The 20,020-nt window shown below is 39.7% G+C and overlaps 2 protein-coding genes across 5 annotated transcripts in view; one reads left to right on the forward strand and one right to left on the reverse strand.

Annotated features, from left to right (window-relative positions):
• The first annotated feature begins 2,853 nt into the window (after positions 1-2,853).
• Positions 2,854-14,674, forward strand: zgc:165573 (cysteine-rich and transmembrane domain-containing protein 1). Of its 2 annotated transcripts, XM_016672841.1 has the most exons (4): positions 2,854-3,016; positions 8,997-9,125; positions 10,311-10,629; positions 13,626-14,674. In XM_016672841.1, the coding sequence occupies exons 3-4, from the start codon at positions 10,329-10,331 to the stop codon at positions 13,727-13,729; spliced, it is 405 nt and encodes a 134-aa protein (XP_016528327.1). In that variant the 5' UTR covers positions 2,854-3,016; positions 8,997-9,125; positions 10,311-10,328; the 3' UTR covers positions 13,730-14,674. The 2 variants fall into 2 exon arrangements, with proteins under 2 accessions (XP_016528327.1, XP_007554884.1); XM_007554822.2 differs by lacking the exon at positions 8,997-9,125 and having other exon boundaries at positions 2,855-3,016.
• Positions 14,675-18,713: 4,039 nt separating this feature from the next.
• The window catches only part of tenm2a (teneurin transmembrane protein 2a), a 296,883-nt gene continuing 295,576 nt past the window's right edge, over positions 18,714-20,020 (reverse strand). For all 3 annotated transcript variants that reach the window (XM_016672797.1, XM_016672796.1, XM_016672795.1), the window contains one exon: positions 18,714-19,685. In XM_016672797.1, the coding sequence (XP_016528283.1) occupies positions 18,948-19,685 (738 nt within the window). In that variant the 3' untranslated portion in view covers positions 18,714-18,947. The remainder of the gene's footprint in view (positions 19,686-20,020) is intronic.

Below are 20,020 nucleotides of genomic sequence, written 5' to 3' on the forward strand. Positions count from 1 at the left end.
CTTAGGAATTAAAGCATAAATTATCACAGAGAATCTTGAAGGCATGGGGAGGCTCTAGGGCAACACAAGGAGTTGTCACTAGAAAGCTGGTGAGAAAACCATCGAAGGCATTGGAGGACTTGCAGCAGATCCTCTTATACTCAGGCAGATGAGGCTGATTGATTGCAGGTGCATTTGAACACACAGCAAATCTACCCTCCAGTGGCTCAGCAACTCCCAGGCTCCCTCAGGTGGATGACTAGAGGAACAGGAAAAACCCACACAGAGGCCAAAACCCAGCTTCCAAACAATCGTTTCCCCTCATTGGGCTCTGTTCCCAAATTTCACCCAGACCTTGGCTGGTATTAAGCCACGATTTAGAAGCTTGAAATGTATCCATTTTATTTTCACACATTTTTGTTTTTGTCTTTTTTGTTCAAATAAATTAAATACATTTTTAAACAAAGGTAATCTGTTGGATGACAACTTTTGACGGATGTAATGTTATTTTGTGATTTATGAAAATGATTCGAATTACAGATGGCAAAATATGACTGAATCAACATTGAAACAACGGTATGAAACATTGAACCCACAATGAAGCCTGACATTGAAACGATATTAAAAGTGGTCAGTGACTTTCAGGTTGAATCAACGTTATGGTTTCCACTGTAACTGACACCATATCAATGTTGATTCAACCACCATCCGAATGTGGATCTGCATGCACATTTATATTAATTTTATATTGTATGAAAGTTAAGCAATCAATATTGATTCATATAAATGTTTTGGTCTGGTAGGTCTATATTATAACATACCAATAAATGTTTCTTCACTGGTGTTAAACACACAATGTTGTTGGCAGATGATGAGTATTTTGTCATTCAGAATTATCTTAAAGAAAAATGAAAAAGGGGGGGACACAAGCTTAAAAAATGACAACATGGCATTAATATTACATTTTATTTAAGAAAACAGGCATAGACCTGGAAACATGTTTGACTCCTTTTTGGCTGTGTCAAACATGAAAGCCAAAAAGGAGTCATGGATGCTGTTCTTCTTATTGTTCATGGAAGAACAGCATCCATGAGCTTAAGCTTTGTACTGTATGAACCAGAGAAACAGTGCAAGTTGTGTAACCAGTTTGACTCTGGTTGGCATCACTTTGGTTCATTGCGATGCCTTACTCCCGCTGTGGTGGATAGTGAAGCCACTTCTTGACAGTTTTGCTGTGGAACCTGTCAGTCAGATTTGGATCAAATTGCTGAGCAGCAGCTGAAAAACACAAAGTGAGGAAAGTGCCAGTTTGGGCCGGTTAAAAATAAACAATGAACATTTGAGAAGTTTTGAAACACACTGGAATATTAAATAGTGTACTGGTTATAGGTCTGAGAAAAAACACACAAACAGTTCGGTTCCCCTTGCACAATTAAATTAAGAACTGTTCCTCTATGCGTAAATGGTCTAAATCAGGTCCTCAATGGAGCGAATGCGACCTCTAATGGAGTCACAGAGACACTGCAAGGAGATAGTGAGAATTCAGATTAATTACAAATTTTCTGTACAAACTTCTAAGTTACGTCTTTAAATACAGGTTAACATGAATGCGACAAATATTCATGTTGGTAAAAAAAGACATAAAATCATACATTTCAGTCACACATTCACCCAGTGAGCAAAAATTGGTTTAGGGTTCCCAGGCTGAAAAATGTTGACAGCCCCTAGACTATGTAATGTTACAGACAATGCAAAATGAGAGTTCATCTGTTAAATTGACTGGTCGATACATAACATATAGGAGTATGCATGTATTTTAATGTCTTTGTGACCTGTTGCTTCATTATTTATGCTTTATTATTTTGTTGAATATCATTTCAAATGTTTGTGTATTTTTTGTCCAGGTTGACTTAAAAAATTGAGCTATGAAAAATTAGGCCAATATTGATATCTGATATGAATACTTCAGTTACATCAGTATTTACCAATATTTTTGTTTAATATTTTTTATTTGATTAACCGATTGTCAGAACAAGCCATTAATTATTCGACTAAAATAATCATTTACAACAGTCCTAATTAACACAATTACACAAATGACATAGAGCCCTGGCGCCCTCTTATGGACAACATCACAAACATCTGTTCCTCTCAAATACAATTAGAAGATTTTTGGTTTTAAACAATGAGGACTTGCCAGGCCAGAACAAATTTCAGGTAGGTTTTAATAAAAATATGTCCAAAGATAATGCTTAATTGTTGTTTTAAATTTACCAATGTCCAACATAAGTTGCGTTTTATTCTCGTAATGCTATCAATTCTCAATATATATTTTGTATGGCAATATTTCTCCGTCGTACTTAGTTTTGTTTTATTTCAAGTGGACTTACAAGTAACTTTTCACCAATATATATGACCAATATATATGAGCTAGTTGTTTTTTTTTAAAGTCAATTCGTCAATGTTAATTTATCCACTTAAGATATAGAAAATATGGCTTATAAGTAAAATAATCTGCCAGGGGATTTTTTTTTACATTTATGTATGGAATTTGTGTCAAAAATACTAATGAAGGAATTGATGCCAAATTTCTATTACCCTCATATTTAAATGTAAAAGCAAGAAGCTGAGCCTCTACTGATGAACACAAATTAGTCACTCATCTCAGCTTCTTTCCTTTCCCTCGTGTTGCTTCGTCATCCACTGGATGATGTGGAAGTGGGTCTGTTTAATCTTTCATCAAGTCAAATGACCAGGAGTCACAGTTTCTTCTTTCTCGTTTTTGATTGGACGCTGTGACCAATGGCCGTGTCAACCGCCAATCATCTGCTTTTTCTTTCAGAGCTTTTTTTTCCCTATTATTATTAGACACGCCCTTCTAAATGACGTCACGTCCAGCTACTGCTGTACTCACTGGGCTTCAGAAGGGGGTCGCTCATTGCGGTAAAATAGTAAAGAAAACAACACCGCAGAGTGAGTTTGCTGCTAAGCTAACATCACTGCGTTCATAGAAATATCGGAGCCGTTTTGTTTCAAGGTAAGCGGTTCATTGTTTCCGTTAACTTCAGTATTTATGTATTTAGGAGCCTTTTCAATTTGAACCTCTGGGCAGGGTTATGGCCTGGATGTACCGTGTTACGCATGTCTAATATTGACAGGCTAGCTTAATATTTGATACGAGTCATAAATATGGTTATTAGCTAGAAATACAAACAAAGCTAGTATGGAGACATTAAATAAACGCATTATAGCAATTTTCAGTCAAATTAGTGTTGCTAAGCAGCTAAACAGAACAATATCTTGTATCTTGGTTTCGTTTGTCTTAAATGTTTTATTAGTTGCTTAATTCTAGTGAGTGAGCAAATGGTGAAATGTGCTCACAAACTTGTGTGAAAAATATTTGTGGTGATTCCTCCTAATGAGCTCCAAAGGGGTGTCTTGAAATACAGCTTACCTTGTGCCCTCATGTCCCTAGAGACTGGGAAAAGAAAACATGGGCTGCTAAGCTACAGTAGCTGCTCTATTTCATGGAAATCTCTGGCTTTGTTGTTGTAAAAGGAAACTGCCTTAGTTTTTACCTGGGTACCGTGGACCTGGGTTTATCAGTTTCAGTGATGACAGTATTGGCTATATTTAACTGGAGCTGACTGGGCCTATTCCAGATGGCTTCAAAGATCCCCCAGATGAACTTTCCTCCCTGTGTGTATGTGTCTTTTTGTGATCTTATCACCAAGATGGTGTTGTGAAAACATGGTTTGAGCTAACCCACAGACATCTGCTGTTCAGAGTGGAAAGACATAAAACAGGTGACACCCATGCAAATGAAGGAGAGACCAGTCACGTAGATTAGATACGCAAACGCAAAGCAGTGCTTTTGAGTACTGAATGAATTTAAAAAAAAAAAAATTTAAACCAAATTTATTTATTTGTTTTATTTGACCTTTTTTTGTAACCAGGAAAGTCCCACTGAGATTAAAAAGTCCTTAACTTTTCTTGAGAGAGTGCTGGCCAAGAGGCAGCAAAGGTTATAAATCAATTGCAAATAGTTACACAATTAAAACAGCATGCAAATAACTATTAAAAATAGTCACAATTTAAAGAAGTCCTCTCTAGTGCTCTCACTCTGGACTTAAATAGGCTCAATAAAATAAATTCAGTTAATTTCTGGTCCATTTGCAACATATTCTTGACTTGAACTATTTTTATGTAAGAAAAGACACAAAACAGTGGGCCAAAAGATAAACTTTAGTGTTGGCATAGATCCTCATTGGTGTAAGACATTAGGGCTTTCTTTTGAATGAAACTCCACCTCAGTGTTTACCCTGTAATCTAACACCAGAAGATTATCAGTTTTTTTTTCTTTTGTTGTTGTTTTCTGCATTCGACTTGTTGGCATAGTGAAAGCAGGAATGTACCGGTAAAAGGTTGAGGTTTTTCCAGCGTCACTTTGGTGCTGAAATGTTGAAACTAGACTTGTGCTTGTTATTAGGCTCAAGGTGCCCTTGTATGGAGTAACATAACTGTCAAAAGTTTGTGTGTGAATCTAACGTTCATATTCATATCAGTATTTTAAAAAAACAACAAAAAAAATCTTATTCTAAGACAATGTTGATCAAGATGGGACTTTCACTGATTTCATTATTTTGCATCATTTAGTGTTTAAATCTGTCCATCGCTAATCGTTCTCGGTCATGTGCGTTTTGATTATGAAGCCGACAAGAAATCAATCTATGTATCCATGGAAAACCTTACTTATCATATATGATGCTACAATATGTATACTTATCTAGTCTTCTGTGTCACAAACAAGCGAATGTGGCACTAGAGACGCGATCTAGGACACTGGTGGTAGAAGACGGACTTTGTTCCTTCCTGTAACAAGTTAAAATTATTTATTTAACCATCAGTATTACTCTGGACCTGGATAATTACAATAGAAATAAACCGTAAGGCAAAAATCTTGCGACCTCTGATCAGTAAGAGGGGCACCGTTGCTAGGGACGCTGCTGTCCCTAGCAATGATGTGTTATACTTCTGTTTACAGAAATAACAGAATGCAGCGATTGGCAGCATTTAATAAAGCCGTGTAATTACTACAAGCAATTTTTTTTAAATTGAGGATTCTGGTATGTTTTAGCCAATGTAAGGTAATTAAGAGGTTAACTTTTTCTGCTATCCCACAATTTGTTGTACACAATGCAGTGTAAATCGTCAATTCATTTAAACTGTGCAACCAGTGAAATCTAAATGGTTCTGCAAGCTTGACGTCGCTGAAGAAGTGCTCATCAGCTGGTTGCAAGAAGGCTCCTACAACTTTGCCTTGCAAATTTAGCCATTCAGAAGTATTTCAGACTATGAAAAACATAGTCATTGTGTACAAATTAGTGTCAACCTTGTATTAAGGTAACTAAGCTAATCCAACTGAAATGCTTATTGCACAGTCTCTACTAAAAACCCAATTGGTATTGTCTTTTTCTGTGTGTATTATTATGCAAAAATCACTGCAAATAGGTGTATTCTTCACAAACTACTGCAAAATTCAGGCGGTTTAGTGGAGAAAATGGACCCAGAGATTATCTGTCGAGAAGAACGAACGGGTTGTTGGCTTTATTTACTCTCACTGCTCACTTACTGTTTGGACTTAAAACAATTTTTCGGTGTTGAAGTTGTTCCTCCTGAAAGACGACTAAATTGTAACTATTTTTTGCGTCGGTGTTAGGGACAGCGCAGTAAGACATTTTCAGAAACAAAACTGTATTTTATGACACATTTAGATGTTGCATAGTTTTTTCAGGCTGCAAAAGGGAGTGAGATTTTCAGCTAATGATATAAAGGCTAAATATATCTCAGAATAGTTTCAAGCATGGGAATACACACATAAACTGCTGCTTTAGTAATGCCAGGAGTGCTAAGATGTCTTTATTTTAAATAAAAAATGCCAACATTGTAAAGCCCTGTTGTACTCGCATACAATGATCTAAAAATTCCCTTGGCTCCTAGTGTATATATAATGAACGCTCATAGGCAGAACGGCTAGAGAGAATATTTTGTATGATTTTATCTTTTCATATCATAGTTTTATAGAGAAATCTGAATTGACGTCAATCAGAGATTGGTAATCAACTCCAATTTTGTGGTTGTGTATCTCCAATTAATGTCAAAACGACAATTTATAAATGTTCTAGACAACATTAGTGTAACAGTGACGATTTACTATTTTTTTTGCAGCGATAAAGGAAATTTAATCATGTTGAAAATGTTTGTTTTTGTATCTTATAAACACTATACCTATTCCAAACATTGATTATAAAGCACCACGCTGCAAAGCCTGTTTTCCATTACATCAGTTCATGTTTCACAAACGTACCGTGTTTAAGAGATAAGCATGTGTTGTACCAATCATCTTGGCATATTTCCCCAATAGCCACAATAAAACTAGTTGCTGATAATATGTAAGGAGTCCTTGGAAACTGTACTTTGACCTAAATATTGGCAGTATTAATTTTTCCAAAGCAGAAAACAAATACACACACACACACACACACACGAATAAGAGGTTTTCTTTCAGCATCTTTATTTATGTAACTCCTGACACAGAAAGCAGGTGGTTAAGATAACCAGGAGGTGTTTACAGTGTACATACAATGTGACGAAGAAATCCCAGGAGGAGAGGCAGAGATTCAGATTTCCGTCTACCCCCATTTCTTCCATTGTTAATGTTTTACGTAAATGCGGCGACGGACATCACGGTGGCTCGTGATGAGCTTCGGATCTGTTTCATCACAAGCCATTACCGGTTAGCTGTAAAAATCCACTTGCCTTCAACCTTCGTTCCACTTGAACAAAGGTGTTTAATTCAAGTGGAATGAAAAACCTTCAGGTATTTATTGAACTCACTCAGAAAAGCTTAAACATTAAAAAGCTTTACCTGGAATCGTGTTTGAGTTTTCTCCCTCATTTGCACAACGTTTCACACAGCCCTCGTAATGCGAAATGTGTGATCTAGTTGGGCTTCTCACATTTGTGTGTGAACAAAAAGGGAAAATGAGGTGCGAAAGTGCAACCGGCGAAGGCCGTCTATGGTCACATTCTTTTTTTCTTTTTTTTAACTCTTCTGTTCCCTATGGTTAATTTCAGCAGCCTCATTTTGTACGCTGGAGTCTCTGTGAAGCGTAAGCTAATGGTACATATCTCTGGTGCAGTTGTGATTGACCACTGAGCTGTGAGACGCCTTCGGCAGTCATGAAAACAATCTGCGGGGATTTTCTCTGCTGCATGTGGCTGAGTTTTCGTTCTGTGCAGGAACAAACTGGTCGGTGATCATAATGTGTACTTTTTCTGTTTTGGGAAACGGTTTCATCATTTTTGTCCCTTCCTGAGAATGGTAGGATGTCTTATCTGGGCTCAGGAGAATTCATTACCTAATGTGTCTCTGGAGGTTACCTAACCATCCTACAGGAAGAAAGGGCAACCGAGACAGCTGAGACTCCTGTTTGCTCTACTCCCATTGTTTACAGCAGAATGTAGGGCTAGGTGGAATCATGTCTCTCTCAGTCTTGCATAAGAATGCTTGACGTTATAACAGATTTAAAAAATAATATCTAGTAGTTTTGTGATGTATATTATCGCTGACTATTTGGTTCTTTACAACTATAAGTTGTATTTTATTGGGATTTGATGCGACGGATGTCTGGGAAAATAAAACTTTGGCGTATTTACTGGGAAGATTGAACTGATAATGAAGGTTTCCGAGCCAGTGTTCTTCCTGTGGAACTGTTAACAGGAGTTTCAGAGGAGATGTTTTTCTTCTCTTTATCAAAACCAAAACTCTTTTGAACTGAGTTTGATTTGGGGGTAGAAGTACCAATTAATCAGAGTGGGAGAAACAAAGAAAAACTCCCTACGAGGGAGAGACGGGTGCAAGGCACCGTGTACGTGACTGAAAAGATACGGAAGCAGAATTGTAAGTTTCACTTATTCTTCCCTCTTCTTCCTCTTTCTTCTCCATCTCTCCCTCTAGCCTGATTTCTAATTATTCAAAAATAAATACCTAAAAACAAATGCTCATTTCTCTGATTGACTCAGTGTCTCACTAATTATCAAAAGAATTGTCCTAAACACAGACCAACACCAAGTTGTGTTTACTTGTGAAGTGGAAGAAAACCAGTTCTGAGCAGGTAGAGACTGAAATGTTGGCCCATTCTTCTTTGCCAAATGGCTCAGTTCACAGTCTGATTGGCTGGATATTTACTGAGTGGGTACAACAAAAATGCCACAGATTTGTAATTGGATTTGGGTCCTGACTTTGACTAGGCTCTTTTAACTTAGCACCAGAATGCTCTTTGTTGTGCGTTTGGGATCATTGTGCTGCTGGAGTGTGAACCCCAGTCTTATTCTGATTCTGCACCAATGCGGATGCCACTGGGGGGCCAGGCCCGCCCACTCAGGTACCCAGGTCCTGCCGAGATGGACTACACTGAGGACATATCCACTACAACAGTTTAATCTGTTGTGTGTTATGTCTGAGCTGTCTTTAAATGCAACGTGAGCATTCACTTGTGAAGGGAGGTGAAAGAAGGATTTTACATGAAATCAAGAAAATTATAGACAACCTTTAGCATCCTCTTCAAGAGACAGAATCTTTAGTGAGAGGCTTCTTCAAATTGGCTGTAATACAGACTGCTACAGGAGATCTTTCCTCACCATCTCTCAACATCTACAGTCACTCTGAAGAATTTTGAATTAACGGGTTGCAACATTTAATTTGTCCTGCAGATCAATACTCCTTTTTTTTTATTGAATCAAGTTATGCTGTTGGATTCAAATAATGTTAGCTAAATGATTACCCGTTAACCCGCCGTTATGTCATGCTAATATTCGTAACAAGCTTACTGATTTTGTTATCTATGTTGCATCCCTTGCTGGTAATTTATTGCCAGGAATAAACACAATATTTTTTTCATTTCTGTGTAGAACTATGTGGAAAGAGAAGTTACCTTTTTTTTTTGTTACAATAGAGCAAAGTAAGGGAGGCGACATCAGAGCGGAGGCCAGCAGAAGGGACAATGACTCAGGGTGTTCTCGCGTGAGGAGAAATTAGAGCCTGCTGAGAAAAGAAAACGTCTGTTGGAGGAAAAACCAGAGAGGTAACGAGGACAGGGTTTTTACAGACATTTCAGGATTACTCTCTCATTCACACCCCACAATATGTTTTGCCTGTATGGCATCTAGCACAGGCAGCAGCATACTGTTTCTGTTCAGGCTCTGTCATTAGTTTAAATGGGTGTGCTGGCCCTTTAAGAAAACTAGGAAATAATGTTCAGCCAGTGTGTTACAGAGATAGCAGAGTATGTCACAAGAGACTGATACAGCAAGGTGTCGTGTTCTGTATCTGTGGTCAGATTAAGAAGTATTCCTTGTAAGTCCCAACTAAATTCATAATTGGATAACAGATTGAATTTAAAGTGGAATTATTTACAGTATTTTGCAATGGACATTTATTTTATAATGTTGTAGTAGGATACGTTCAAATTTTATATTAAGGAAAAATTATTGCATTCTTGTTTGTATGCTGAGTTTGTTAATTTCAGTTTCAAACCTGCCGCATTAAAAAACAAGTCCAGTCCATTCAGGCGTTTCTGACTTTTTGCATGCGATGTTTAACTGACCGGATAGAAATGGACGTCAGAGATCAGAAACATTGGATTAGTAATGAAGACCCATGGATAGACTTCTGCTGTCCATGAACTAAAGTTTATTCTAATATGACTGTAATTACTCAGCATTTTTTGGTGAAACATGTAAATGTCACCGTTTCCATCATTGTGCTTGTATTATTAAGCAACCTGGTTATTTTACTTGAAAGGTTACACAAATGTTTGTGTATTTTATTAAATAAAAAGCCTGTTTACCGTGTGACCCCACAGTCAGCCACAGCAACCCCAGCTAAATCCCTCTGGAACTGGACCTAGTCTTTAGTTTTCTGCAGCTTCTAACTCTAACTGGACAGAGAAAAGCGTCAAGTCAGCATGATGTTGCCACTACTGTGTTTCTTAATGGGGATGGTGTGTTACCTGTTTTCTGAGTCCCTTAAACGCTGGGCTGGACTTCTAGTCGTTTTCTTCTTTCGACATGCAGCAGTAACAGCATCACTGTTCAAACATTTACTTACAAAACATGATGAAAGTCTTGTATCATTTTCCTCCCACTTTACATTTACGGTCGACCATGTGTCGACCTATCACATAGAATCCCAAAGAGACACCGAATTTTGTGGTGGTAATTTGTACTAAGTGTGGACTAAAAAGTTATTTTGTCTTATTTTTAAACAGTGACTCTTCAGCCCAGAGATGAATTTCGAGCAGCCGCCTCCGTACCCAGGCAGTGGACCTTCTGCTCCAGGCTACCCAGGGCAGGGCCCACCTCCTCAGGGCTACCCACCCCAAGGTTATCCTCCACAGGGATACCCAGTGAACATGGACCAGCCTAACCCGGCCTACCCTAACTACCCCGCTGGTCCAGGGGGTCCTGGAGGTCCCTATCCTGGCCCAGGTCAGCCCCCGTTCCAGGGGTATCCAGGCCAGCCACAGTATGCCTGGCAGGGTGGACCCCCTCCTGGACCCATGTATGGGGAAGCCCCAAAAAACACAGGTGAGTGGTGTGCAAAACCCTCTATAGTGTGAATACGGGATGTATTGTAATAGTCAACAGAAGATATTTGATACCATTGATGATATAGGAAGCACAGTGCTGAGTGGACTAGCATGTTAAATGCTCTGTAATCGCTTAGATGACTGTTCTAGAGAAAGTAAAGTAGACACAAACAAAAATATATAAATCATATCAATAATGGAGGCTGTTAAATATTACCAACCTTTAATTTTTCCTGCATGATTTTACTTAAATTACATTCCTGCAGTACGTTTGAGCTAGGAACACTGGGTTTTTGTCTCTAGTGTGATTAAAGGGCATGTTTGGCCCTTTTTACACATTTGTTGCACTTTCTTGGGCAAATGGGACATTTTCATTAGGCTGCCGCTGTTTCCCCTTAGTTATCCACAGAACAGGCTGCGCAGCACCACGTTAATGAGCGCTGCTGCTGCGGAGCTCTCCGAGTCTCAACAGCATTATTAGTTCGAATGGAGTGCTGCACGTGCCATATCTCATTTTACATATGCTCACCAATATGGCCCTGCGACTACTACTACTGCAGAGACGTATTAATGGCAGAACCACAACAACGCCCTCCAGCTCACCTTTTCTGGTTTTTATACATGCAGAGTCACAGAAAGGCTTAAGTGTTGGATGTATTTAAGCCTCGTCATTGGTTTTGATTTTTCTTTTTCAAATCAAAAGTTTTGACACAAAACAATCCTGGATTGACACATTGCCATTGTGATCAAGAACATGAGCAATTATAAGTAGGACGTTTCAACTCGTCTGCAGAAAGATGACGTGTTTTTATTGCCCATCGTACAGTGTGGGGTGGAGCTTAATTTAAGATGCTAAATTAAATTTTAAAAAGCTACTCGGACCATTTTACAGGAAATGACTCAAACCGTTCCCTGGAGCGTTTGCTCAATCTTCTGGAGAAAATGCAGTTAACTGTGCTTTACTTTCTTTCTTAAGTTACATTCTTAGTTATTTGAGTCACCCATTACAGCTTTTTGTAGTTTGTTGTGTTTCTAAACCCCTAACTTTGAAACAAGGGGTTACCAATAATCGACCTGCTGATTGATTTCCTTAATCGGCTGATGGTTACATGTGGAACCGATGTGATCTACCTCTACAAAGGTCTGAAAATAATTGATAAATTACTAAGTTAACAATTATCCCCCCCACTCTTGTCAACTTGGCGACCTTAATTAACAGTGTAAGGTCTAAAAAATTGGTGTAGGCCAACATTGAAATTGGTGGGTCAAAATTGGTAAAACTGCAATCAGTGCACCCCTATCTGAAACAAGTACGTGTTAAACTATTAAAGTCAATAAAATAGACTAACTTCCGTATCCAAGCATAACAATCAGGTCAACAATTCAGATTTTAAATCTTTTTTTTTTATTGAATCTTTGCTGAAGTTTAAAAACTCCTTACGAATCAGTTTGTTGGTGGATTTTCTCTAATCCACGCGTCAAATAGGCCTAAATACATACCATATTTTCAAGACTACAAGCTGCACAGGTCAAAAAATTTGTCAAAAGACAAATAAGTCACACCTGTCGTATTGACCAGCCAATGATCAGCCAGAGAAATTTAAAACGTGCAGCTTATAGTCTGGAAAATACGGTACAGAAATCCCCACTATTGTCATTCAGGTCAAACTCACCTTGATTGTGTGATTTGTAGCCATCAGCAAGCTTCTGGCGTCACTCTGACTGGACATGGATCGCTTTTCATGGCAGACAGTTGTAGGTTTATCTCAGCTGGCGTGTTTAATTGCCTACACCTGGCGTTTAGACATAGTCCGCTGAATTTTAATAGGTTTGATGTCAGAGCTTTGGGAACGCCGTTTCAGGAGCTTATTATTAACCTTCGGCTTAATGTTGAACTCTATTTATTCCTGTAGTCTCACTTCATTAAATTTAATCTGTCGCAGAAGGGTAAGGCATTGTTAAACAATGAAACAAATTGTTTCATTTAGCTGTTTGGAGCTCCGGTGCTCCTCAGTTTTTTATAAAAGCAAAACGGAAAAATAAAAATCTCAAAGGTATATTTAATTATACAGTTTTATGGATTGTCTATTAAGAACTGTTTCGGCTCCACCAAAACGTTAAAACTGATCACAGAGTTCAGGTAGTCGGGGATCCTCATGCTTGAGTTTTGAATCGAGGTGCGTTAATTCATCGGTCGTGTTAGAACAACATGCGAAAACATAAAGTTCAGTGTAAAGCATCCCAGAGAGAACAGAGAGCATAATTAACATCGAGACGTTTTATAAAAGGTGGTGGGGTGCATCTGCAGATGCAGTTAAGTCAAGATAAGCATTCTCTGGTTGATCAGGTTTCTGGCTGTGAGACATTTAGATCAAGACAAGAGTTGTTAAATATTGGGCTTGGCACTAATCAGATCATTGCATCGTTATCAGAGCTGCTTTCTGTTTACGGTCTGACCCGAGGCGGATCAGGCTGTTAAAGGCTGGATGACTGGTTTGCTCTACATAAATGATTAATCACACAAACGAGGAAGGGGAGATCCATTTATTCAGCACCTGTGTTGGATTTTTTTTTTTCTTCTAGTTTCCTGTTGTGAACATCTGCTAAACTTCATACATGTCTAACACTCTCTTCTAATGTTTCTAATTAAAACCTGTTGACTGCAAAATCTCTGCTGTCCATGTGGAGTAAAGGAAAGTTTTACTGTTTTACGCTGAAATCTCATTAAATGCGGCCAGCGGTACAAAGAGTACTCTGCTCCTGCTGGATTGTGGGTCTCAGCTGCCATGGTATCGCCATGGAGATGTCTCCTATGAGGAATGTAATTAGAGGAAATCATATCGGCCCCTGGTTACCCTTGAACTCGCTGACAGAGTAATTCTGGGAAATATCTCTGGTTTTCGGCTACTTGTTTTGGGAGGAATAGAAATAAATCACCAATTTCCTTTGCCCTGCCTTATCGTTTCTAACCTTCCGCGTGTCTTTCCCTCTCAGTGTATGTGGTGGAGGACAGGAGAAGGGACGACACGGCGGACACCTGCCTGACGGCCTGCTGGACGGCGCTGTGCTGCTGCTGTCTCTGGGACATGCTGACATAACGTCCTTCTTCATTTTGTTCAGCTTTATTAGTCTCCTGTAAGCTGAAAACCTCATCAACCTTTCCCCTTTCTTCTTCTTCTGCCTTTAAAACCTGGCTCCGTCTCACCTCTGCCCCCCCCTCACCTCATCGTCTCTCCTATTTCTCAATAAACAAAAGCTCCAGTCTCATAGGGAAGTCTTTCCGCTCAATGTGAAGTCCTCGGCTCTGGTAGACTTGTCCACAAGTTGTCTTGTAGCGGTCTGTAACGGAGCTTCTTAACACCAACATGAATCTGACGCTCTTTTTTTTTTTATAAAACAAATTGCACACCTACACACAACCTTCACACACACGCATTGAGAAAAGATGCACATTGTACGTGCTTGTTCCTTCAGTATACACGGATCTCAGGCGTATCTAGTGTGATGCTCTTTGGCACTTTACAATGATTACCTCTGCAAGAAACAAATCCTGCCTGCCTGTTGAACCCTGACCCCTGTGTCCTTCCCCTTCGTCCGCCATTCCTCAGCTACATTAGCAAACAAAGGACTACTCTCCCCATTATGGGGCTCTGTTCCCAAATTTCACCCAGACCCTGGCTGCTAATGAGCTTTGGGAGGGTTGACGTTTAGAAGCTTGAAATGTATCAGTTTTATTTTCACACTTTCACTTTTCTTTTTCTGTTTTTTGTGAAAATAAATGAAATGCATTTTTAAACACAAAGGTAATCTTTCTTTGGATGACTGTTAACTTTTTAATGCCTGCAATGTAATGTGCTTTCATTATTATGAAAAATGATTCTAATATTATTTGTAAGCTGAACCTTGGAAATGTATCTGGAAGTATCATTAAAAAAAAAAACTGTACTTGCTCAACGGAAGAAATCCTCTTAGTCTGTGAATGCCTTTTTTTTTTTGCTTTGGATGAGAGTCTTTCATTAAAATAATTTATTGCTATAATTAAAGACTTTGTCGTTTCCAATTATTGGCTGGATTGCAGCAATATGTATGGATGTAAGTGGAGTGTGCAGAGACTGTAGATCAATACTAGCTGCAGAAACCTGAAAATGTTGAGCTTATGTTCAGCATGTGCTTCCTGGTTACACTTCACACCTCTGGTAAAAATGTCAAAAGCATTAAGAATACATTATTTTATTGTAGATGCATGGGTATCTAGAAAAATCTAATCTTTAATTTGAGGGCTCAGGTTTGGATGGCCTTTTGCAGCACTTTGTGTTTGGCCCCTGACCACAATTCAATAATGAAGCTACAACCGTTTGATTCAATTGGACCTTTTTTTTTTATTTGTAGGATGAAATTTGCACTGAGATTTTTTTTTTCTTGAAAACATATCTTTTTAAAAAGTTACAACACTAAGTACCTTTCTTCCAAAAGTCCCTGCAGCTTATTCAGATACAGTTTTGCTGTAATAAAAGCTGTGTGCGTTTTTGTCACGTCTCTAGGTAACTGAATAATGACACAATAGATCAACAGAATGTAAAACTCATCATGTGGTGGAGATTCTTCAGCAAGGACAGGAAAGCTGGACAGAGCTAATTGGAAAATGGATGGAGCTAAAGTAAGGGACCATCCTGACAAAAAAATACAGAGTGCAAAAGGCTGGTGTGTGCCGACTTCAAACATCCTCAGAATTATATTGGAAAAGTTTAGAACAAAGCAGGCTGGGTAGTAACGATATAACTTTTTTTTTTTTTTTTGGGGCGGGGGGGATGTACATTTATGTGAGTGTAAATAATATTGCAATAATAAGAAGCATTGCTACTCTTGTTAGAGTAAACTTTACTGAATCATCGTTTTATCTAAAAATGCCAGATACAGACACATGTTTATGTTTGAGACTTCTTGTTTGTGCACCAGTTTCATTGTATTAATGTTATTTTCTTTCCGCTGAGCCTGTTGGAGAACAAGTGAAGATACAGCAAACAGTAAATGTTGTGACTAGAAGCATTTCTCCTGGTTTTAGCATACAGTATATACGCTACCTACTAGAAGCATTTACTTAATACGTTTTGTTTTGGAGAAGTGTTTCTTCCTAAATTTATTTTATAATTTTATCAATTTGTATTTTTCTTTAGTCTCCAAGATATCAGACTTTGCACCTAATCCATAATTTTAAAATATTACATTAGCAGTTATGATCATTTACTCTTTAATTTAATACTTCTTGGACATTTTAGCAAACTGTAACCTTTGAGTAAAAATACGTTTGAGTAGAGCTACTCTTACTTGAGTATAAATCTTCTGTTCTCTACCCACCTCTATTAGTAGCAGTGTGGCATTGCAGCAAGAAGTTCCTGTGTTCAAATCCCAACCTGAATGGCCCAGTCAAAGACCACACATAAGCACAATTGTAAATCTGAAGCAACACTCAAAGCTGATTTTCAACAAAATTCTCCCTCCGATCTGACTGAGCTTGAGCTCCGAGAATGTAGAAATGGGTTCAAATTTAAGTTACAACATGTAAATAATTGTTGGAGACAAATCCCGACAGACAGGTAGCTGCAGTTAAAGGAGGCTCTATAATTGACATATGTACCCCGGATTGTTCACGTTTATTTGTTAAGAATTTTGAAACCAGTACAATGTTTTCTTTCCACTTACGCACCAAATGTGTGTTGTTCCATCCACATAGTTCCTGAGAACAGAAGCTACCGTTTGCTAGAACACGTTCTCCTTGTTCTAAAGGGGCAGTGTTATGTCTGTATTTTGAGCTTTACATCATATTATAATGTTATTCCGTCATCAAAAATATACCTGGAGTGTTGCCTTGATTCTCTCTGAATGTTTCAGAAATCTTTTAATCTCCCGTGGCAACCATTCAGCTCATTCCGAGCTCCCGCCTCTATGAGGCCAGCAGCCATTAGCTGATTGCAGCAATTAGCCAACGGCTAATGGCTAACACCTTAGCCATTAGCTAAGCTCGTTATAGGAGCTGTATTTCTCAGTGAAACGCTAGTAAAAAACGTTGTGATGACTTCCTGGAGGTGGAGTTTAAGAAAGAGCAGGACCTTCTTAAAGAGACAGAGGCCCAATTTCATTATAACATCAAATGTCTTTTAAGTGATATTTGATATAAAGCATTTTATAACTGAAGGTAACACAGTTATTTGATTGCGCTATAAAACGGCACTGCAGGGAAAACACATAATCCTGTCCCCATTTAAGGAAAACTGACTCAAAAATCTACCGTTTCCTTGACTATGATGCGTAATTAACAAAGACTGGAAACCTTGGCTTTCCAGCGCATCACCAGGGTTCCAAAGATTGCTTTTGAGAAGCAACTAATGAGAGCGGACCGCTGGTGCCTGAACGACGATGGCGCGCCGTCCTCAGACACAAGAGATGAGATGAAAGCTCAGTTGAAGTAAACAATTATGTTTTATTGATAAGGTTTCTCAGAAGAGCCTCGTTTCAGTGAACGTATAAGAATCATCCTCTGATAATACTGATTTGGTACATTATGACATCCAGCACGAGTCTCCTCACAGTGAGAGGGATCCATTACTGCTACTGCTGTTGGGATCTAGGACAGAAAGAATCTGCTTCCAAACAACAAACAAACAGAAATGAAAAAGAATAAGAAAAAACAAACTTTGGACCGATATCGTAGATAATGGAGTATCAGAGTGCCACAAAACTCTAGAGTAGTAAGAGCAGCTAAAGGTTTCGCACATTACAAGCCACTTCCTCTTAGAAATATAAAACTTGATATTCTGAACAATATTCTACTGTGCTGCATAAAGTTAAGTCTATACACTGTACATCGAAATATACTTCGAAAAAACAGATTTCACAGTTTTAAAGACTTTATTTAAAGTATAAACTGCTTTTTAAAACACCTCATTACATAAATTACTCTTTTTGCCAGTTGACTATTGTTTCCCCTGTCAGCAAACCGAAAACAAATACAAAAACCAAAACAAAACAAACAAACAAAAAAAAAACATTTATTACATATCTTACAAAACAAAAGAAGCTCGTCCATCGATGTTCGTCTCGATAAGAACTGGTGACTCATTCATGATTGTCATTTAGTACTAAGAATAAATAAATAAAAAAAGAAACGAACCAAATAAATACTAACTCAGCATGTCTGTCGGACTTGGTGAGTGATGTGTGTGTGTGTGTGTGTGTGTGTGTTTGAGTGTTTGATCGCGCTGTACAGAAGTGCCTTGGTGAAAATCTCACAATTCTACCGCGACTGAAACGTACAAAACTACGGCATCTACGGTATACGCAACATCCTGAAGTTTTTAAGTGTAGTCTGACACATATGTATGGGGGGCGGGGAGGGTGTGTGTGATTCTGCTCCCCACCCACCCCCGGTTGCAAAATAAACAACGTGGTGCTATGCCACTTTCCACAGATATAGCTGTCGTTTTTTTTTGTTGTTTTTTTTGACTTTTTGTTTGTTTTTCCTCTCTCTTTCTCTCTCTCTCTTTTTGAGTTTATGCTTCAGCTCATCCTCATCAGCTCGGATGTTCATGGATGCCGTTGTCCTGTTGCTTGGCTGATCGGCGGCGGAACTGGACGGACGGTGGTGGACGGACAATGGGAGGCCTGAGACAGGGAGACGGCTCGCGTTGGCGTCGCTGTTTAGTGATGCATGTTGGGTGATGGCTGGCTGCGCTCTGAGGAGGATCGGTCTCCGCTTTGGTCCCTCTGCCTTCAGTTTTCTTTATCGGAGACGAGACAAGCCGCGATTCGCGGAGGCCGCCGCGGCGCACGACCCCCGTCCTTCCCTCCTCCCTGCGTTGTCGTGGCTGCTCTTGATGTGACCCAATAAATATGGGCGAAAATATCTCTATCTTTTTTAAAAAGGGGAATCTTCTTATTGGGTAAGCAACAGTTATCAGAGTTCTTCAGTGCTTCTTCTTTTTTTTTTTTTTTTGTCAGTTGATCAAAGTTTTTTGTTTGTTTTTTTTTCCAAAAAACAAAAAAAAATTGACTAAACATTTGTATTTGTTTTTTTTTTTGTTTTTGTTTTTTTGCCTGTGGCAGTAAAATCAACAATATGTTTTTCATACTTTTTAAAAGTCCCTGCAGCGTTCCGTGAGTAACCCCGTTTGTTGGTTAGTTCTCCGTAGGTTTTCAGAGGAGTAAGAAGGTTAAGGAGGCTGGGTTGGAAAAAATCAACAAAAAAAAAAAAAAAAACAAGGGACAAAATCCGGAGATGTCGGGAGAGAAGGGAAGAGTCAGCGGGGTTCGGGTGGGCTGTTACCTCCTGCCCATCTCGTTCTGTCTGAGAAACTGGACGTTGTTGCTGCTGTCGGCCAGTTCTGGGTACTGCTCCACCGGCAGCACGTAGTAGCCGTCGTAGCCTTGGACCCGACCCGCCGTTAGAAGCTGCTGCCTCTCCCCTTCGGTCCAAAGGCGACTGCCGCCTTTCCCGTCCCTTGCGCGCTGCTGCTCCTTGGCCCAGGCCCCCGCCAGGGCCCTCTGTCGGGCCAGCTCCAGCAGTCTTACCTTCTCTTCGTCCACCACGTCCACAGAGAGCCCGTAGCGAATGCTCAGCACTAGCGACGGGACGGCGAACTCCACGGTCACGCCTCTCCTTGACCGGCCGCTCACCGTCACGTTGATGCCGCTCTCCAGAGACTTCCGCCCGTTCGTGAGCCCCAGGGCCAGCAGGTCGCTGTCGGCAGACCCCACTTTCACAAAGTAGTGGCAGTCCCTCCCGTCCTGAGTGTAGTGAGTGCCCTCCAGGTACTGGGCGCCGTTGAGCACCAGAGCTATCTTGCGGCTGTCGTCGCTGGCCAGCGGCGACACGCCGGCCACAACGCGGCCCTCCTTCAGCGCCAGCATCACTCCGCGGCCGATGATGGGGGTGCTGGTACCGAACCAGTGGCCGGGCTTGTCTTTACGTCTGCGGCGCTCTTTGTTGAGAAGGCGGCCCTCGAGGGCCATGAAGGCCTGGTTGTGGCGCTCTGCCGCCTGCTGCACGCCGGTGATGAGCTAACATGACCAAGAAACAAAAACTTGTCACTGAAACACAACATTACGACTCAGAGCAACTTCCAGACAAATGGACATTACGTCACTTTGTGATGCCCACACCACTAAATGAAATGTATTAGATTCAACTGAAAGTAGTGCAAAATTGTGAATTTAACAATATAATTTATGGTTTTCTACAAACACCAAATGTAGGGAAGGTATTTTTGGTATTTGCTTTGATGTTCCGAAACAAATCCAGTCCAATCAAAAGCCTTCAGGGCATTTGGGCTTCTACAGAAAGCTAAACCATAATCAGTCACTATTCGACTTCTTGGTCAAAATTCAAATTGCTG

This window comes from Poecilia formosa, unplaced genomic scaffold (assembly GCF_000485575.1).
Source record: "Poecilia formosa unplaced genomic scaffold, Poecilia_formosa-5.1.2 Scaffold66, whole genome shotgun sequence".
Taxonomy (NCBI): Eukaryota; Metazoa; Chordata; class Actinopteri; order Cyprinodontiformes; family Poeciliidae; genus Poecilia; species Poecilia formosa.

What these genes read in the sequence shown, in the direction of transcription:
- zgc:165573 (XM_016672841.1), top strand. Translation starts at nt 10,329, where the DNA reads ATGAATTTCGAGCAGCCGCCTCCGTACCCAGGCAGTGGACCTTCTGCT. An exon ending in GGAAGCCCCAAAAAACACAG is followed by an intron (nt 10,630 to 13,625) that starts GTGAGTGGTGTG and finishes TTTCCCTCTCAG; the next exon opens with TGTATGTGGTGGAGGACAGG.